Below are 19,165 nucleotides of genomic sequence, written 5' to 3'. Positions count from 1 at the left end.
TTGCTATTTTCAAACAATTTGCGACTGGTGAAATTTACAGAAAATATGGATTTTTGTGGTGTGCAAATTTCTAGTTAACAGATGTAATATTAAAAAAGGACTTTTTTTTAATAAGGCAAAGCGTATGTGGACCAATGTATTTTTAAAATAAGCTTTAATATATATGTATATACATATTTATATACATATACATATATATATATACAGTGGTCGACAAATCACCAAAAAATCTACTCGCTGAACAAAAAAATCTACTCGCCACCTAGTACCACACGTGTGCTGCTTGGGTCAATAGGAGCCCGCCACGATGTTAAATCCACTCGCCTGGGGCGTGCAAATGTATAGGTTTGTTGAACACTGTATATATATATATATATATATATATCACAAGGTTTTGATTAGGAAAATGCATTTGTCAGTTTGGGAAAATCTAACAACATATGTCTTTGTTTCAGTCCTTGGGCGGGCACATAATTAGCAGGAACTCGAACTCTGACTTGAATCCAATATTGGCGCTCAGCAACTCCACTCTCAACCTGCGGTCAAAAGGTAATCCGCAGCAGTCATTTGCACTTTGCCTAACTACAGATCTACCAAGAAATTAGATGTTAAATCTCCAGCTATCCTGTGGCTAATAGTAATAATGTATTTGTTTTTTTTTTACATAGCGCTAACTAGGGGCGCAGTTAGAAAATCTGATTGGAGGATGTAGTCGCGACATGATGACATAGCGACGTCATGTGGTGACGCGCTGCGATGACAACACACCAGCACGTGACGCCCTGCTGTCTCGCATGGCAATCCGTTTCATTGCTGTGGGGAAGAGCGCAGGGCCTCTGTAAGAACGACAGCAATTGTTGCGGGGTGCAAAGGCACCCTTTCGTCCTCCCTAGATGCGCTACTGGTGCCAACAGTGTGCACAGCGCTCCACATAGTACTAAGCATTGCAAATTGAATGCGCGCCTGTAGCTGCAGCAATTTGTGGCCGAGCGGTAGACATGACCGGGAGGTGTGTCGGAGGCGTGGGTTCGCCCTCATTGGATGAACTACTCACGTGACTCGGCCATCGCGCGTGTGGCCGCGCGCTCTATGGCCTGCCTTATAGAGGCACGGTGTACTAAGGTTTAAACTCTTATTTCATCTAAACAAAACATCAGTAAGCTCTTGCTGCCAGAGGGGTCTATAAATGCTGGGCCCCTTGGGAAGGGAAGAGTATTAAAGGGGCTGTTTCACCTGCATGTTTATTTTATTTCTTTTTTAGATTTCTTCACAATACTGTACATTAGGAAGTCTGTTTTGTCCCTTCTCTAGTTCGTCCCTGCTCACTGATTTTTTTATTTTTAAACAGTGTATTTTATTCCTAAAAAAAAAATAAGTCCCCGATCTAAATTGATATGGCCGCAGATCCCTTTTTCAATTAGTGATATTAGTAGATCCTTCGTAGTCTGCAGGGAAAACAGCTCTGTGCTGCCTGGTGGAGTGAAGCAAGTGACTAAACAGCAGGAGTTAAAACAGCCATGTGAATACTCTCCTGCAGGCTTTGGGTGAGAAATGTACCCTTAAAGCAGCAATAATACATCTTCCCCCCCCCCTTTTTTTTTTTCTTATTTGTAAAGCATGTGACAATGTATAATTTTGCATTTTTACCTAAGCTGGCAATTGTTTGGTGCTCCTGTTATAACTCTGTAAAAATCCTTAATGTGTGCCTAACATAATAGTTGCCTTTCCGTTTCAATCAATCCTTCAGTCAGTGTAACTCAGCAACAACAATGTATCCTGATATTACTAGGGTAACATTGACTATTGTTACAGTTTGCAGCTCAAACATTGACAACAAATTATCCCAAACAGGAAAGTGTTGCAAAGATCTTGCACTGCTTGTGAGGTGGGTTAAATCATGCTATAGAAATGCTCAGTATATTAGTATATTAAAACTCAGTATATTAAAACTAATTAAAAATGGCATTAAGAGTTTAATTAAAAAAAATATTTTTAAACAGCCACTATTATCTAATACTACAAAACTGATTTATTAAAAAAAAAAAAAAAAAACATATAAGATTTCACATGTTTTGCTGCTGTAAGGATGACACAAGGTGACTATTATGTCTCCCACAGGAGGAAAGCGTCAGATTCCTTGCAATGAGGCCTTCTTTGAATGCATAGAGAAGTCGGCCTGTCTCCTGCCAGAGGAGGTGCTGCTGTCTGTGCTCATCCCTTATTCACAGAAGGTGTGCGTTTTACTCTGTAGTGACACTATTCGAACCCTTCTGCACCTCTCGCCTTTGTTGCCCTGTTTGCCGTGACTTTGCCCACGTTTTAGGAAATGTGAATCAGCGGGGGAGGTTTTCTCGAAATAATAAAAGGTTTAAGTTAATCTTCTTAACCCTTTTGCTGCCAGAGGGGGGGGGCGGGCTTCAGCCAGCATGATGGTGGTGCCATTGGTGCGATTGCATCGGGTCCCGCGCTTACAGAGGCCCCACGCTCTTCTCCGGCCAAACTTTCTTAATCACAACATTTAACCTATGATTACTGGAGTTGGGCCAAGGGGGCCCCTGTAAGTGCCGGCATCTACGGGTACCACGCGGTGACTCGTCGCCTTGATGACGTAACGTCACATGATGTTATCACATGACATGACTGCGGGCAAGAGGCCCCGCGCATCATGTGAAATCGCATGGCAGCAGGGGAGGTGCCGGCTCCGGAGGTGGTAAGAGGCCCCGCGCATCGTGTGAAATCGCATGGCAGCAGGGGAGGTGCCGGCTCCGGAGGTGGTAAGAGGCCCCGCGCGCACACCGGGCCCTGCCATATTCACAGCCAGCCCTGGGCACAACGCATTGCAAACCAATGCAAGCCCCCTCAACAGGTCAGGTTTTCAGGATATCCCTGCTTCAGCACAGGTGACTCAATCAGTCCCTGCTTCAGCACAGGTGGCTCAATCAGAGGGCCAGTCTTCAACTGAGCCTCTGATTGAGCCACCTGTGCTGAAGTTGGGATATCCTGAAAACCTGACTTGTTAGGGAGGCTTGAGGACTGGAGTTGAGCACCCCTGCTTTAAAAGAATTGTACGCTCTTGCAAAACCCACAGTGCCACTACTTTTTAATGGCTCCCACTAACGATGGATTGAACGTAACCACACAAATCCAAGGCAAACTGACTGATGGGCAGTGGTGTTTTGTTGTACTTTAGGAATTCCGTTTTTCTGTGTTTATATTTTTTCATAAAGTCTGTGTTTATTTTGGGGAGATTTTCGGTGTTTTCATTTTATTTAAAAAAAATCAGTGTTCATCAGTGTTGACAATTAAAGAGAAAAAATTGACGCATTTCAATTTGGTGTTTATTGGTGCACTTTTTGTTTAGCTCCCATACTCCCCTGTGGTGCCTGCGCTCCTACAAGCGGTGGCATTTAATAGGACAGGATGCTTAATTTCCTGGCTTTATCGGTTTTAACCGAAAGTGCAAGATAAGTCAGTATTTTTTGTGTTTTTCGGTTAAAACCTAAAACCATAATCTCTAGTTATGATACAGTACTTTTTAGGGCAGGGGTGGGCAACTCCAGCCCTTAAGATCCCCGCAACAGGACAGGTTTTCAGGATATCCCTGCTTCAGCACAGGTGGTTCAATTAATGGCTCAGTCGAAGAAGCAGGGTATCCTGAAAACCTGACCTGTTGGTGGCCCTTGAGGACTGGAGTTGCCCCCCCCCCCTGTTTTAGGGGAACAAGATGAGTTCTTCATAAGTGGAATTAGAGTGTAGAGAGATTTCAAGAGCTTACGAGTCTCTTCTTTATGTGGAGTGCCAATTTTGTATGGTTGAGAAGATTCTGCATTGTGAAAACAGCACTCTTATGAAATTGCACTAAATCACAAAAGCATATGCTTCATTTAACCCCTTCAGGGCACTTTCACATATTTCACCAAGCTTAGTCCACAGGACAATTATAAATGACATATATTCTGTGTAGGTACCTGCTAAACAGAGATTACCTTGACGAGGTTGGCTTGAATCCTGTTTTGATCAAAAGACGCGACCAGATGACTACTTTTGTTACACATATTTAGGTTCTAAATGTAAACATGTCACTAGGAGTGTATATTGTAGCCCAAATTGGTCGGAGCGCAGGACCTGTTCTTTTGTTTTCCATAAAAGGCCAATCCTGTTACCCGCAGCACACTTGATAAAGGGAGGTGCGCAGGTAATAATATGTGCAGTCTTCCCCATTGTGAAAAGTGTAAATGGTGCCTTCTTCCTGCAGTGGGAGTTTGTGTCGGCCTTTAGACAAGCGCAGAGGAAGGTTAATGCGGCCGCTATAGTGGTGGCTGGAATGAGAGTCCTTTTCCAAGGAGGCACAGACATTATCAAGGACTTTACCATTTTCTTTGGGGGCACTGGGAAAAACACAGTTTGTGCAAAGAAAGCAAGGCAAGAGCTCACCGGAAGGTAGGTAACACTATTAATGTCATCATTAATGGCGCTTGGACTTTAAGTGTGCAGATAAACTGGCACTGCACTTTTTTTTTGTTGCTTTTTTTTGTTTAATCAACAAATAGAGCAGCAAAACCAACTGTTTTCAGGATCTTTGAATTTATGCTGAATTTGATATCTTCTTCCATTTGTGAATTTCCACAAGTTGCCTAATTTAATGCTTTACATCCCATCCATTTGTACTTTTATTGTCAAGCAAAAAAAACACAAATCAAAGAGAAACTATCTCTTGTTTGATCTGTGCTTTTTAGCATGTGCATAACATGTGTGTCGCTTGCTTTGTGAGGCACTGGGATGAGGAGATGCTGAGTGAAGCCTGCAGACTGGTCCTGGATGAAGTTTCTCTACCGGCCTCTGCTCCAGGTGGAATGGTTGACTACAGAAGAACTCTGACCATCAGCTTCCTCTTCAAATTCTACCGGCAGGTCTTACAGGGGCTGAAGCTTGGGGTAGGTTCATTTTAACGTAATGGAACACAAAAAACATAAAGATCTCTGGGATGCCCAACCAAACTGTAACTGCCAGCCATCCACTCTACATGTCTATAAAACACAACTAAAATCCCACTTCCTGCAGCCTTTCAATAGATCTACCACCCACCTTCTCCTATCTGTTTTCATATGTTGCACCTTCCCCCATCTTCTCGTATTGACACGTATTAACGTACACAACAAGGTGAGCACCTTGTTTATATAAATATATGTATCCGCTTGTAACGGAGTGCTCACCACAAACAAGGCGTGATCGTGAGGCGGAGGTGGGGATTGTATATAACACCAACCCACAGCCGCTTGGGCGCGCCTGGAGTGTAGATTGGTCGAGGTAGCCGGGTCAGGGTTGGAGAGGTATGGATAGTCAGAGAAACTTGCCGAGGTCAAGGTAGGAGAGGTGCGGATCGTCGTTGGAAGCCGGGAAGTATGGAAGAGCGGAGTCCAGAAGAATAGCTGAGGTCAGAATCAGATGAACTAGGAACCGAAAAGCAAGACAAAACTGTGGAGGCAATGGTAGCAGTGAACACTTCACACATAGGAAGGTTTATGCTCAGCCGATTTGCCAGTGGGCCGGCTGAGCAAATATAGGAGAGAAAAACCAATGAGGAACAGGCTGCAAGAGGCGCGTCAGTAAGACTGACCATGATAGGGTGCAGGAGACAGGTGTGGGGAGGATCCCAGAAGCAGAAAGATGACGCAGCCCGCGTGCTGACTGCGTGCGCGCTGCGCACCAATGACGTTGCCACGTGGGTGGGTGACCTGATCATGGGTTGAGGTAGGTGACGAGTGTGCCGAGCGCATCACGGATCCTGACACCGCTACAGTATAACTGTTACTAGCTAGGATCACTAAGGGAGTTTTTGCCATTCCATGACTTGGCTCTGGTATTAGATCGAACCACCATGGACTCATCTAATCCCTATTACTGACTTTACTAAAATATCAGCTGTTTTTGGGCACGTGTGTGACATATTGATTAGGCACAAGTGGCTAACTTTCTCCTTGATTTCTAGGAGCTGTATCCTACTAGATCAAGCATGTCAAACTCAAAGGCTAACACAGGCCAAATAAACAAGGTTTAAGTTTAGGTGGGCCTCAAAAAAACAAAAACTTCAATTTTCATAGAAACGTAGGTTTATTTCGAAAAGTACAGTATAAAAAAAATAATAACAAGAACAACGATAAAATTAATGTTTTCTTCCTGACACTTGGCATCTCTGACTCTCTCTCTCTCTGACTCTCTGACTCTCTCCCTCTCTCTCTCTGACTCTCTCCCTCTCTCTCTGACTCTCCCTCTCTCTCTGACTCTCTCTCTCTCTCAGACACTCTCTCTCTCAGACACACTCTCTCTCTCAGACACACTCTCTCTCAGACACACTCTTTCTCTCAGACACACTCTCTCTCTCAGAAACACTCTCTCTCAGACACACTCTCTCTCAGACACACTCTCTCAGACACACTCTCTCTCAGACACACTCTCTCTGACGCTGTCTCTCTCAGACTCTCTCTCTCACAGACACTTTCTCTCTCACACAGACACTCTCTCTCACAGACACTCTCACAGGCACTCACTCTCTCTCACAGGCACTCACTCTCTCTCACAGGCACTCACTCTCTCTCACAGACACACACTCTCTCTCACAGACACACACTCTCTCTCACAGACACACACTCTCTCTCACAGACACACACTCTCTCTCACAGACACACACTCTCTCCCACAGACACACACTCTCTCTCACAGACACACACTCTCTCACATACACACACTCTCTCTCACAGACACACACTCTCTCTCTCTCTCACAGACACACACTCTCTCTCTCACAGACACACACACTTTCTCTCACAGACACACACACTTTCTCTCAGACACACACACTTTCTCTCACAGACACACACTCTCTCTCACAGACACACACAATCTCTCACAGACACACACAATCTCTCTCACAGACACACACACTCTCTCTCACAGACACACACACTCTCTCTCACAGACACACACACTCTCTCTCTCACAGACACACACACTCTCTCTCTCACAGACACACACACTCTCTCTCTCACAGACACACACACTCTCTCTCTCACAGACACACACACTCTCTCTCACAGACACACACACTCTCACAGACACACACAATCTCTCTCACAGACACACACTCTCTCTCACAGACACACACTCTCTCTCACAGACACACACTCTCTCTCACATACACACACTCTCTCTCACAGACACACACTCTCTCTCTCACAGACACACACACTTTCTCTCACAGACACACACACTTTCTCTCAGACACACACACTTTCTCTCACAGACACACACTCTCTCTCACAGACACACACAATCTCTCTCACAGACACACACACTCTCTCTCACAGACACACACACTCTCTCTCACAGACACACACTCTCTCTCTCACAGACACACACACTCTCTCTCTCACAGACACACACACTCTCTCTCTCACAGACACACACACTCTCTCTCTCACAGACACACACACTCTCTCTCACAGACACACACACTCTCACAGACACACACACTCTCTCTCACAGACACACACACAGATACACACACACACACAGATACACACACACACAGATACACACACACACAGATACACACACACACAGGTACACACACACACACACACACAGAGATACACACACACACACACAGAGATACACACACACACACACAGAGATACACACACACACACAGATACACACACACCACACAGATACACACACACACACACAGATACACACACACACACACACAGATACACAGATACACAAACACACACAGATACACACACACACACAGATACACACACACAGGAGAGCAGAGGCAGCGACGGATGTGAGTGACTGGGGGGAGGGGAGGAAAGGCATGCGATCCGTGCAGGACAGGCAAATGTACAACTAACTCCCCCCCCAGCACCCCCTACCTTCTCCTATCACCCGGGGCAGAAGGGGACGGGGCCCCGCGCAGCCACCAGCAGACAGAGGAGCCAGGAGCGGGAAGGCAGACACACACACACTCACCGTGTGCTCTGCACAAAGCGGAAGCCCCGCCCCCGGCTTCCTCTCTGCCTGCAGCCAATCCCCTGCGGCCCGGCCGGCATGAAGGAGGGATAATGGGGAGGGATAATGGGGAGGGATAGTGGGGAGGGATAATCGCAGCGCCACTCTAGGCAAGCCACGGCGCACAGATTGGGAACCACTGGGCTGGGCCGCAAATATGTTCGTTGTGGGCCACATGCGGCCCACGGGCCCCGAGTTTGACATGCTTGTACTAGACTGATATTATTTACTACACTGTAGCAATATCTATTTACATTGGTAGCTTTTCTAGCCTTGGGGGAGAAGGATTTTCTCACCAGTATTTACATTTTGTTACACTGTATTATATGTGCACTTTCCATGTAGTTATTATTCATTTTTATTTTCTGTTGATTTTTTTTAACTTAAAAAACTATTTTTTTTATCCTTGACCTTCATCAACACTGGTTGTTGACTATATATTCTACATAGAACCTACATTTCCCATTACCATATATTCACTACTGCACTCAAGCAGCATACGGCATATAGTGGTTACTGTATCCACTCTTTCCACGACCCAACATCTAGTACCCACTCCTCTCGGAACTCAATCATTCATACTCTTAGGTCAGAGAGCATGCTACCTGGGGTCCTTTAAACACCTTGGCTATAGGGTGCTTACCTTGTTCAATACGCCTCATTCACCCCTTTTACTCTGTCCTTGATTACATGTACTTGCACGCTTATACAATTTGCACATGATTTCCTATTGAACCTGTGTGTCTTCCTTTACACTGCTTAGATTGTAAGCTCTTCAGGGCAGACACGCCCTCTCAAACTGTTTCAACTTGTCTACCTAGAACTCACTGTTGCACTGGCCTTGTATTGCCCTGTTCAAGCTATGTGTATTGTATTGTGTACAGAGCTGAGTACATGTACTGTACAGGAAGAAAGAATAATAATGATAATAATACTGCATTGTAATGCATTATTGATCTACATACTGTACAGTGCTTTGTACACTGCCAGCGCTTTATAAAAGCCAAAACGCAGCTATAAATTCTGTAGTACAAAATTCCTGATAAATGTCAGTTCACCTCATTTTCTTTCCAATCCCCTGTGCAGGAATGTTGCAATGCCCTGGAGATATCGGATAGGTCCAGACATGATAATAAAGATATCCAGACCAGCATGCCAAAGAACATACAAAAGTATCCGGTCAGTAAAACGTTTCTATAAATGAGACTGATACTCCCAGCTTAATTCATGCTCTCCAATCCCTTATTGACATTTATAGATGTTACTATCTAAACCTGGTCTCTAGTTTTCTGTAGACAGACATATATCTACTGGCCAGCAGGGTATTATTTATTTTTATTGAAGTATTTAAACTTTATACTTATTACCATATATGTTTTGTCAATTTGATGTAGCATTGGGCTCCCCTGTCTTTTGTTGTATACATTTGCCACGCTCAGTAGCACTCATTTTGGCATAAATATATATTCATGATGTGGTGGGTGTAGGAGTTTGAGCTAGCTGGGAATGTGTGTGTGTGTTAATCAATTTCTGACTGGTAACAGTTAAATGGAGGAAGGTGGCACCTCCACCCAGAGCTCACCCCTCCCCACCTTTTTAACTGGGGAGGTTCTGGCATTTTGCTGAAAGGACAAGACTCACTGTAGTTGCTTCCCCTCATACAGAGGTAACAGGAAGGGTTCACAGTTTAGTGTTAGGACCTGCGTTTGTGGTTATACCTTGACGTTTGGTATGCATGCATACGACGCTTTGGCCAAAGGGTTTAACTAAATAACCAAGTAATTACTATTATTATTGAAGTATTTAAACTTTATACTTATTACCATATATGTTTTTTCAATTTGATGTAGCATTGGGCTCCTCTGTCTTTTGTTGTATATATTATTTATTTATAACATGTTTTACCAGTAAATAATACATTGAGTTACCTCTCGTTATCAAGTACGGTATGTCCTGGGCACCGAGTTATGATAATACATGGTTGCATTAAATGAACAGTGGTAATACATTCAATTTACAGACCTTGTATGGATAGTTACATAATATATGCTTATGGGCATATGTAACAGTTACAGACAAGATTACAACTGTGTTAGAAGAGGTAGGATAGGCCTGCAATGTGTTGTATTAGAAGCCCTGCCCCAAGGAGCTTACAATCTATAAGGAAGGGTAAGTTAAAACATAGGGTACTTGGGGATGAGAAGGTTGGTGTGTTTCGGATTGTAACACAGCAGCTGTAACATTAACAAACATCAGTGAAGAGAAGCAAATGGCTTACACCCTTTGTCTGTCTGTCCGCCTTTGGGGCGACACAGATGTAGGCTGAAGAGTTCTGAATGAATTTAGCTGAGCTTTGAAAGTTCTTTGTCCATGGAAGTTTCCTTAGCTAGGTTGTGGAGAAGGCTATGAAGTTTACTTCAGGACTGGAGTCCTTGACTCTAACTTACATATATTCTGTCCCAGGATGTGAGTGCTCATCAACTCCCTCAGGATCCCATTGGACGACCCATCATGCACAAAACAGCTGTGATGCAAGTATCTGGGGAAGCGGTGTACTGCGATGACATGCCGGCCATGAATGGAGAACTCTTCATGGCTTTGGTGACCAGCTCCAGAGCTTATGCCAAGATCACGTCAGTATAACATCTTTGTATGTGATACACACCTTTGGCTTTCCAGCTCCATTGAGCGTGGTTCTGTATACAGTACCTTTGGGGTAAATGTATTGCCGTGGGAAGTATATCTGGCTAAGCCTTTGCAATCCAGATCCGCTAGCCAAAGAAGATGAAGCAAATCCACATTCGCTTCACCTTCTTTGATCCCATTGCTAGCCCAGGGAATGATGGGTGTGGATCAAGAGCACCCAACCTCACACATTATATGAACTAGCATACACTTTGGGCGAGTGCTTATTCTCTCTGTTATATACAATATGGATTAAGTGATCTAGTATATACACTAGGTAGAGTTTACACTCTTCGGTCCAGGGATTATTTATCCCCTAATGATTACATTTTTGTAGCATGCACTTTTTTGCATTAAGTCTTTGTATAATATCTTCCCTGTATTGTTTTTGTATGTTATCTCCGTACAGCTTTGCATACATGGTGGGCACTACATACATAAAAATACAATGCAAACTATGAACAGCACTGTGTACAGTGGCACTACTGGAAAGAAATGAATACAAAATTGACCTGTATGGCACCAAGGATGACAGCCCCAATGTTTGTAGATAGCAAACAAATTGTCCCTCCGCGGATTCTCCCCGGTCTGTTGTGCTGACGTGTGGCTTCTGAAGATTCTCACTGCAATCATGAACATATGTGAATGATAAAGACAGAAACAAAGCTCCAATAGTGAGTTACCTTTGACCATTTGGTTAGAGATAAACAGGACTGCAATTCATGATGAGCTGAACACTACAGTGCTGAGAAAAATATTCCTCAAGAATACAATTTATTGGGATTTAAAACAACAACTTTGCAGCATATTATCATATTGCAGTATTTTATTATTTTAAATCCCAATAAATTGTATTCTTGAGGAATATTTTTCTCAGCACTGTAGTGTTCAGCTCATGGGCGTCCGCATGAGGGGGCAAGGGGGGGCCCCCCCGGACCCACGGCCGCCAACAGCGGGGGACAGAGGGCACTGGCGTGACAGGATTTAGCGCGCTCACGATGTGCAAGGAAGCGCGCGCGTCTCTGCAAAACAAAAACAAAAACCCTCCCTTGTCTCCTGATTGGCTGGCGCGTGTTGGCACGCTGCCAGGATTTATTTTTTTTGGCCCTCGCAAGCTCTATCTGAGCTTGCATAGCGAGGCCCGCCCTTTCCTGCATGGAGCAAGTCAGGTGACTACTGCTCCATGCCACTCTCGCTTCCCCCTTGTCCTCCTGCTCTGATTCCCCCCCCCCCCTGCTCCTGTCCCCCCTTCCCGTTCCGATTCCCCCCTTCCCGTTCCGATTCCCCCCCTCCCATTCCGATTCCCCCCTGCTCCGGTACCCCCCGTTCCGTTCCCCCCCCCCCCCCTGCTCCGATTCTTCCTTGTTGCGAGTGTCTGAGTTTGTGTGTGTGTGTGTGTGTGTGTGTGTGTGTGTGTGTGTGTGTGTGTGTGTGTGTGTGGTGTGTGTGTGTGAGATCAGGGGGGGAGGGAATGAATGTGAGGAGGGCGGATTCAGGGAGTGGGTTTGAGTCAGAGGGGGATAATTGATGGAGGGGGGAGAGTGAGGAGACGGGGTGTAATAGAGGAAGTGAGGAAGAGAGGGGTGAGGGGGGAGAGTGAATGAAGAAGAGAGGGTGTAAGAAAGAGATGGGGCTACACCTTGGGACTATCTGCATTAGAGTGGCACCAGACAAGAGGTGTGTGTGTGTGTGTGTGTGTGTGTGTGTGTGTGTGTGTGTGTGTGTGTGTGTGTGTGTGTGTGTGTGTGTGTGTGTGTGTGTGTGTGTGTGTGTGTGTGTGTGTGTGTGTGTGTGTGTGTGTGTGTGTGTGTGATTCTGAGGGGGAGAGAGTCTGAGGGGGAGAGAGTCTGAGGGGGAGAGAGTGTCTGGGGGGGGAGTCTGAGAGAGTCTGAGAGGGAGAGTCTGAGGGGGGGGGGAGAGTCTGACAGGGAGGGTGTGTGTGTGTTTGTGTCTGTCTGTCTGTGAATGAATACAGACACCAACCCACAGTCAGTCAGTCACCCACCCAAGTGTCAGTCAGTCACCCAAGTGTCAGTCACATACGAGTCAGTCAGTCACCCACCCAAGTGTCAGTCACCCACCCCGTCACCCACACACCCCCCACACCCACTCTCTCTCTCTGTCTAGTTAAAATTATGCCCCCCCCTGAAAATATTTCTGCGGACGCCCATGGTTCAGCTCATCATGAATTGCAGTCCTGTTTACCTCTAACCAAATGGTCAAAGGTAACGCACTATTGGTGCTTTGTTTCTGTCTTTATCATTCACATATGTTCATGATTGCAGTGAGAATCTTCAGAAGCCACACGTCAGCACAACAGACCGGGGAGAATCCGCGGAGGGACAATTTGTTTGCTGTCATCCTTGGTGCCATACAGGTCAATTTTGTATTCATTTCCATTCTGGTAGTGGAGACAATCAGCTAGACTGGTTAGGCAGCCTACTGGACTTCAAGGACTATTGGAATTGTAACACTATTTAATATATATTGCACATTTATAATATTAGCGCTTTTCATTCACTCATTTTTTTACTGGAAAGAAAGCTTTTATAAAAATACACTGAAAACGTTAAAGGTGCCACCCAGGATACATAGAAAATATGCATTTATTTAACAATGCAAGCTATACTCCACCTCAATCGTTCCCAACCTTTTCTACATTGTGCACTCCCTGCTAGAAAATATTTGTTCTTGTGAACCCCTAATTAATAAATCTTATTGCTTAATCAGTATATTGCTAACAAAACTCATCCAGGCAGTATAGTGTCCGGGGCTTGTGGGGTGAAACACGCTTATTAAGGCCTCAAATTGCACCTCAGTGTGTGCAGACAACATCATATAGCTGTCAAACACTGTGGGAGCTTCCAAAGTCAAATCCCAGAATCCCTTGCCGCCCTCAATGCAAAGCATTGTGGGGAGGGACTTTGGAAGCTCCTGCTGTAATTGACAACTTCAGTCTTGGTTTGGGATGGGAAGGGAGCGATCAGGTCAGGAACACATCATGTGAATAAAAAACATAAAAACAATAATTGTGCAGTATGTTAGTGCAGTGAGGACTGGATGCAAATCTTGGCTTTTTAAGTTTTCCTACTTACAGCAAAGCTAAAAATATAGCGCAGTGGTCTGACTCAGACAGGAAGTGTGGAGATGGTAGACAATTCTCTTGATTTATAATGGCCCAGATGGATTCTCATATAAAGGAACTGGTTCAGCAGTGTTGATACTCAAATCCCAATATGGTTCATGCAATGAAAAAGCAAAAACAGCCCAATGGTCTAGATTGCAAAACAAATGATTTATCTCAGGTAAAGAAAATAGGAGATGTACTCACAATAAGTACAAATGAATTGTACACATATTGGTTTTTTTCGGCAATACAATGCTCATTCAGGCAGTGGAACTTCTCAGGATCCTCCTGTATCCCCAGCCTCGCCGCCGGCGGTGGCATCTGACGTCACTTCCGACTCGCGGGTGACCGCATCCGGTGGAACTGGATGGCGACGCGCAGGGAGAGGGTCTGTATTCGAACTCTGACATCCGGCGTCTTCTTCTATAAGCAGCTGCAGCAACTATGTCGGCTCTACGCGTTTCGCTGTTGAACATACAGTACAGCTTCCTCAGGAGCATAATGACGTCTCATATGGGTGTTACATATTTATATGGTATCATTTAATTGGCTACACATTGGCAATTAGTCGTTAGCCTATCAGCACATATTTAACCCACAGGTTCGCCTCTACACAGGCACATAAGCTCTGTGGTCCAAAGATAATTTGCATACAAAAATGTTTTGCATAAATAAAACAAATATAAATTTAAAATATAACTTTAATAAATTTCAAAAAAACGATATAAATAATTCATTAGATGCTAAAAACTGAAAAACTTTATCACAGTAAGAATAACTCTTGTATCATCGTGTGGTGAAAGAGAGAAAAGACAGAGAAAAATATGCATTAGTCATCTCATATATAATAAAGCTAAAATACATTAAGTAGCTAAAATAAACTAAATTTATGGCCAGCTAAAACGGAACAAATTTTTTTAATATTGCTGTTTTTGCTTTTTCATTGCATGAACCATATTGGGATTTGAGTATCAACACTGCTGAACCAGTTCCTTTATATGAGAATCCATCTGGGCCATTATAAATCAAGAGAATTGTCTACCATCTCCACACTTCCTGACTGAGTCAGACCACTGCGCTATATTTTTAGCTTTGCTGTAAGTAGGAAATCTTAAAGAGCCAAGATTTGCATCCAGTCCTCACTGCACTAACATACTGCACAATTATTGTTTTTATGTTTTTTATTCAGATGATGTGTTCCTGACCTGATCGCTCCCTTCCCATCCCAAACCAAGACTGTTTCTGTAGGAAATCTCTGCATATTTCCTGGAAAGGTTGAGAAGTATCTTTTTGGGTAACATCTCATGGTTTAATTTGTTTAAATAATTGTTTTGATATTTATGGAATTTGTGGCGCCTATTCAAATCATTTGAGTACACTGTAATTGACAACTTCACCTCTTGACTAAGATGCAGTTTGGGGCCTTACTAAGTGTGCAGCCCCCACACAGGCTCAGGTATCCACTATAGTGCCTGGGATTCGCCATTACAGATATTTTGGGCCCAACCTCTTTGGGACACCTTCCGAACAGGGTTGGCACCACTTTGGGTTTGATCCGGAGACAACAGGTTTTGTCCACGAATCTCCAGGCTCCGGGTTTACCTAGTAAACTTCCGGGTGGTGACGTTAAGCAGTGGCGTCTGCTGCGTTCTCCCGGCATCTTCCCCTGCAAGTAACTCCTGTCAATATGGCCACGTGGAGTCAAATGGTGCCGCGATGCCATGTAATCGGGAATGCTACGTGATTTCACAGCATCACGTGCCGCCCATTGCCATGACAACGGGACACCGCGTTGGCATGACAATGTGACGCCTCCGCGCCATAAGGCATCCCATTGTCATGGCAACTTGACGCCGCGTGACGTCACATAGCGTCCCGTTGTCATGGCAATGCGGCACCATGTGATGTAAAGCGGACATATTGACGGGTTGCAGCGGGAGATGCCGGGAAGATGTTGGAACGGCGGGAGATGCCGCCGCCAAAGGTAAGCGTGAAATTGAAAAATTTGGAGTTGACCTTCAACAGAAGGTGGCAACCCTCCTCCCGAAGAACCCTCTGTTAGTAATCACTGGTCCACATTATGTTTATATTCTAGGTCTATAGACATGACAGAAGCGCTTAGTATGCCAGGAGTGTGTGACATTGTAACTGCGAAAGATGTCCCTGAAACAAATACGTTTCCTTACTTTTTCTGGCCGGAGCATTTACTTGCAGACGACAAGGTATGGTACATCCTTCCTGGGATACCAGAGGTAACGGAAATATTAATTATTTGTAGCTATGTAAATAACACATTGGCACATGCCTTACTTACTGTATACACAAAGCCTGAGGCCCCTAATCAATATTGTGTGACACAGGTAACGAGACATTAATGTATAAAGTTTCATTCCAGTGGATGGAATTGAAACCCTTGTTACTGGGAAATACTCTGCTTCTCTCTATATTCAGTAGATGATTATCTTAGGTTTAAAACCTCTATTAGTTCATCATGTTCAAATGCATTATCAAGACACATAGTATAGCTAAAGTGGCTCAGTGATTAAAGGCAATGGCTCAAAAAACAATGACACTGACTTTGAATCAGGGGAGTCTGGTTCATATCCCAGTATAATCTCTGTGTGACTCAGCTCAAGTCGCTTTATCTCTCTGTGCCTCAGGCATCGAGTGTAAACCGTGAGCTGGGTGGGGCAGGGACCCGCTAGATTGTAACTGAAGTGCTTCGAGTTCCATTGGGAGAAAAGGGCAGTTGCTGTTATTCTTATAATCGGAGTCATGTGATTCCAGATCAATAGATCCTATAAATATCTTTCAATATTGCAATGTTCTGCCATTTTTTTTTCCAGGCCTCCTGGCAGCTAAAAAGGTTACATTTATAAAAGAAATGTAAAAAAGCATTACTAAATATCTCCTAGGAAATAGCCCATTGGTTGTATTAATCGTGAATATAATTGGCAGCTTACACCAGGTTACCCATCTCTATTACTCATTCCCCAGAGGCATATTACGCGCTGCCTTATAAAGCTGTGATTTTGTGTCCCTAGGTGCTGTGTGTGGGTTATATTATTTGTGCCGTGGTGGCGGATACCCCAGAACATGCAAAACAAGCAGCTGATAAAGTGAAAGTCGGCTATGTAAATCTGGAGCCGGTTATTCTCACCATTGAGGTATACTACACTTTCTCTTTATTTTTTTATTTACCTGGACAGAGTATTTATTTTGACATTTTGGTGAATGTTAATAGGGCGGTGGTTGATTAGTTTGCATATTTCATTTATATACTATTATTATTGTATACACAATATCAGGAGATATTCTTATGTACAGACTATATATGTATTATATGCATATTATTATATTGTATTCATAGTGTATATGTGTGTGTGTGTATATAATATATATACATTATTAATGCTATATATTATTACTACGGTACTATTTATATGGTTGCTCAAATAGTAGATGCTTGTCATTCAAATTCTACCTGCAGGTGTGTTGAAACTAGTGTGATAGCCCTTTGAAAGGGACACACATTAAAAATATGGGATATTTATTTTTCTTTACAATTTGATTACAAATCATAGAAAAAAACAGGCGGGGGGGAGTTCAGTTTATCTCTTTTATCTGTTGGGCAATTATGACTACCTACTACTGGACACAACATGACACAGGGATAAAAGGCTGGGGAAGCAATTTACTTGTATATACTGTACAACTCTTTACAAACAGTCTTATCACAAGAGAGTAGGTCAGAGTGAAGTAAAACTAGCAAGAGCATTAAGACCTATATTTATTACTTCACTTTCTGGCAGAAGGTGTTTTATGGCATAGCACCTCTTAGTAAATACGAGCATAAAAGTTTACAACATTACCATTTACATGTATTTAACCCATAAGACACATCTTTGCTATTAGATCACTCTGGTTGATCCTCTACCCTTCCAGGCCTCACCACCTACTTCTAGAGCAGTGGTCCCCAACGCCTTAAAACCTGCACTGTTAGTGGTCCTTGAGTACTGGAGTTGGAGACCACTGTTCTAGAGTGTAGATGTGTTGTACCTTCTAACAGTCCAACAATTGCCCTTCATTGATGAAGCTGTGTGTACAGAGCTTTTTAAACCTCAGGGGTCTCTTACATAAGCTTATTCTCGGGTGCTTCTCATTCCAGGATGCTATAAAGTACGAATCCTTCTTTGAACCACAACGGAAAATACATCATGGAAATGTTGACAATGCTTTTAAAACCGTTGATCACATCCTTCAAGGTACGGATCAATTAGGTTAAAGAGAGGAAGCAAAGGCTTTTACTGCAATTAGATGTCTTTTAGCGACAGCTATTTACCAGCTGTGTGGCGGAATATTGACGTGTTTGTGTGGCTACAAACAAGCAACGTTTGCAACATACAGAATTGTAATCAAGCTTTCCTAACCGTAACCGGTCTCTCCTTAGCTCCTGGTATTTTCAGAGACCCCTTCATTTAAAGGTGCAGTGCCACATAGTCGTCCAATTGTTTTTCTTAGGGGCCTCAGAATGGGGAAGTGTTTGTCAATGAAGAGTTTTCTTTTTCCGTATCCCACCCTGTACTTATCAGAGAACCAATAAAAGGGGAGGGGCGGCTCTGGCTGTACAAGCGCTCGCTGATCACACAGTGACATCACACAGAAGGGAGCAGCCAGAGGAAATTAAACCCCTCCCAAGTCTAACTTTAAAAAAATTAGTACAACACAAAAAAGAGCACACCGCTCACTTAGGCTGCGTCCCCGCTGACGCTGACCGCTCTCACCAACTTTCTAAGCATGAGCGCCGGATGTCCTGCCTATTTTGCAAGCAGGAGCGAGGGGGCGTTGCGGACAAGTTGAGCGCGCTTCAAAGTCAGTTTTTTTTGTCTGCTCAAGCGCCAAACGTGGGTGAGCGTGCGTGCCCACCCACAAGTGCGCGCGCACTGCGTGAGCGGGGACTTCCAAATAAAGACTGCAATAAGTAAAAGCGGCAAGCGCCGAGCGCACAGCACGCTCCGCGTCAGCAGGGACGCAGCTAGAACAAAATCCAGAGATTTTTTAGTAAAGTTTTTTTGGGAACACCTAATTGCCGAGACCCTGGCAATGGGTGCGACCTATATACTAAGGTTAATGGATACAATATTAATGAATAACTGATGCAAGGTCAGTGAGACATCGAGAGAGAGAGAGTACATTCAGGGCGGCTCTTCAAGGCTAATTTAAAAAGATAATAATTCTATTAAGTGACTACATGAAGTGAAGACCAGTGAATAAAAAATA

The 19,165-nt window shown here is 44.0% G+C and overlaps 1 protein-coding gene across 3 annotated transcripts in view; it reads left to right on the top strand.

Moving 5' to 3' along the window:
• LOC142499392 (aldehyde oxidase 1-like) overlaps positions 1–19,165 on the top strand; it is a 70,815-nt gene that overhangs the window by 24,191 nt on the left and 27,459 nt on the right. For all 3 annotated transcript variants that reach the window (XM_075608688.1, XM_075608685.1, XM_075608686.1), the window contains 9 exons: positions 456–549; positions 2,119–2,231; positions 4,256–4,440; positions 4,772–4,934; positions 9,160–9,252; positions 10,537–10,706; positions 15,981–16,107; positions 16,930–17,052; positions 18,054–18,150. In XM_075608688.1, the coding sequence (XP_075464803.1) occupies positions 456–549; positions 2,119–2,231; positions 4,256–4,440; positions 4,772–4,934; positions 9,160–9,252; positions 10,537–10,706; positions 15,981–16,107; positions 16,930–17,052; positions 18,054–18,150 (1,165 nt within the window). The remainder of the gene's footprint in view (positions 1–455; positions 550–2,118; positions 2,232–4,255; positions 4,441–4,771; positions 4,935–9,159; positions 9,253–10,536; positions 10,707–15,980; positions 16,108–16,929; positions 17,053–18,053; positions 18,151–19,165) is intronic.

Source organism: Ascaphus truei, chromosome 7 (assembly GCF_040206685.1).
Source record: "Ascaphus truei isolate aAscTru1 chromosome 7, aAscTru1.hap1, whole genome shotgun sequence".
Lineage (NCBI taxonomy): Eukaryota > Metazoa > Chordata > Amphibia > Anura > Ascaphidae > Ascaphus > Ascaphus truei.
Note: the sequence above shows the minus strand (reverse complement) of the source record. Positions and strands in the feature narration are given on the sequence as shown.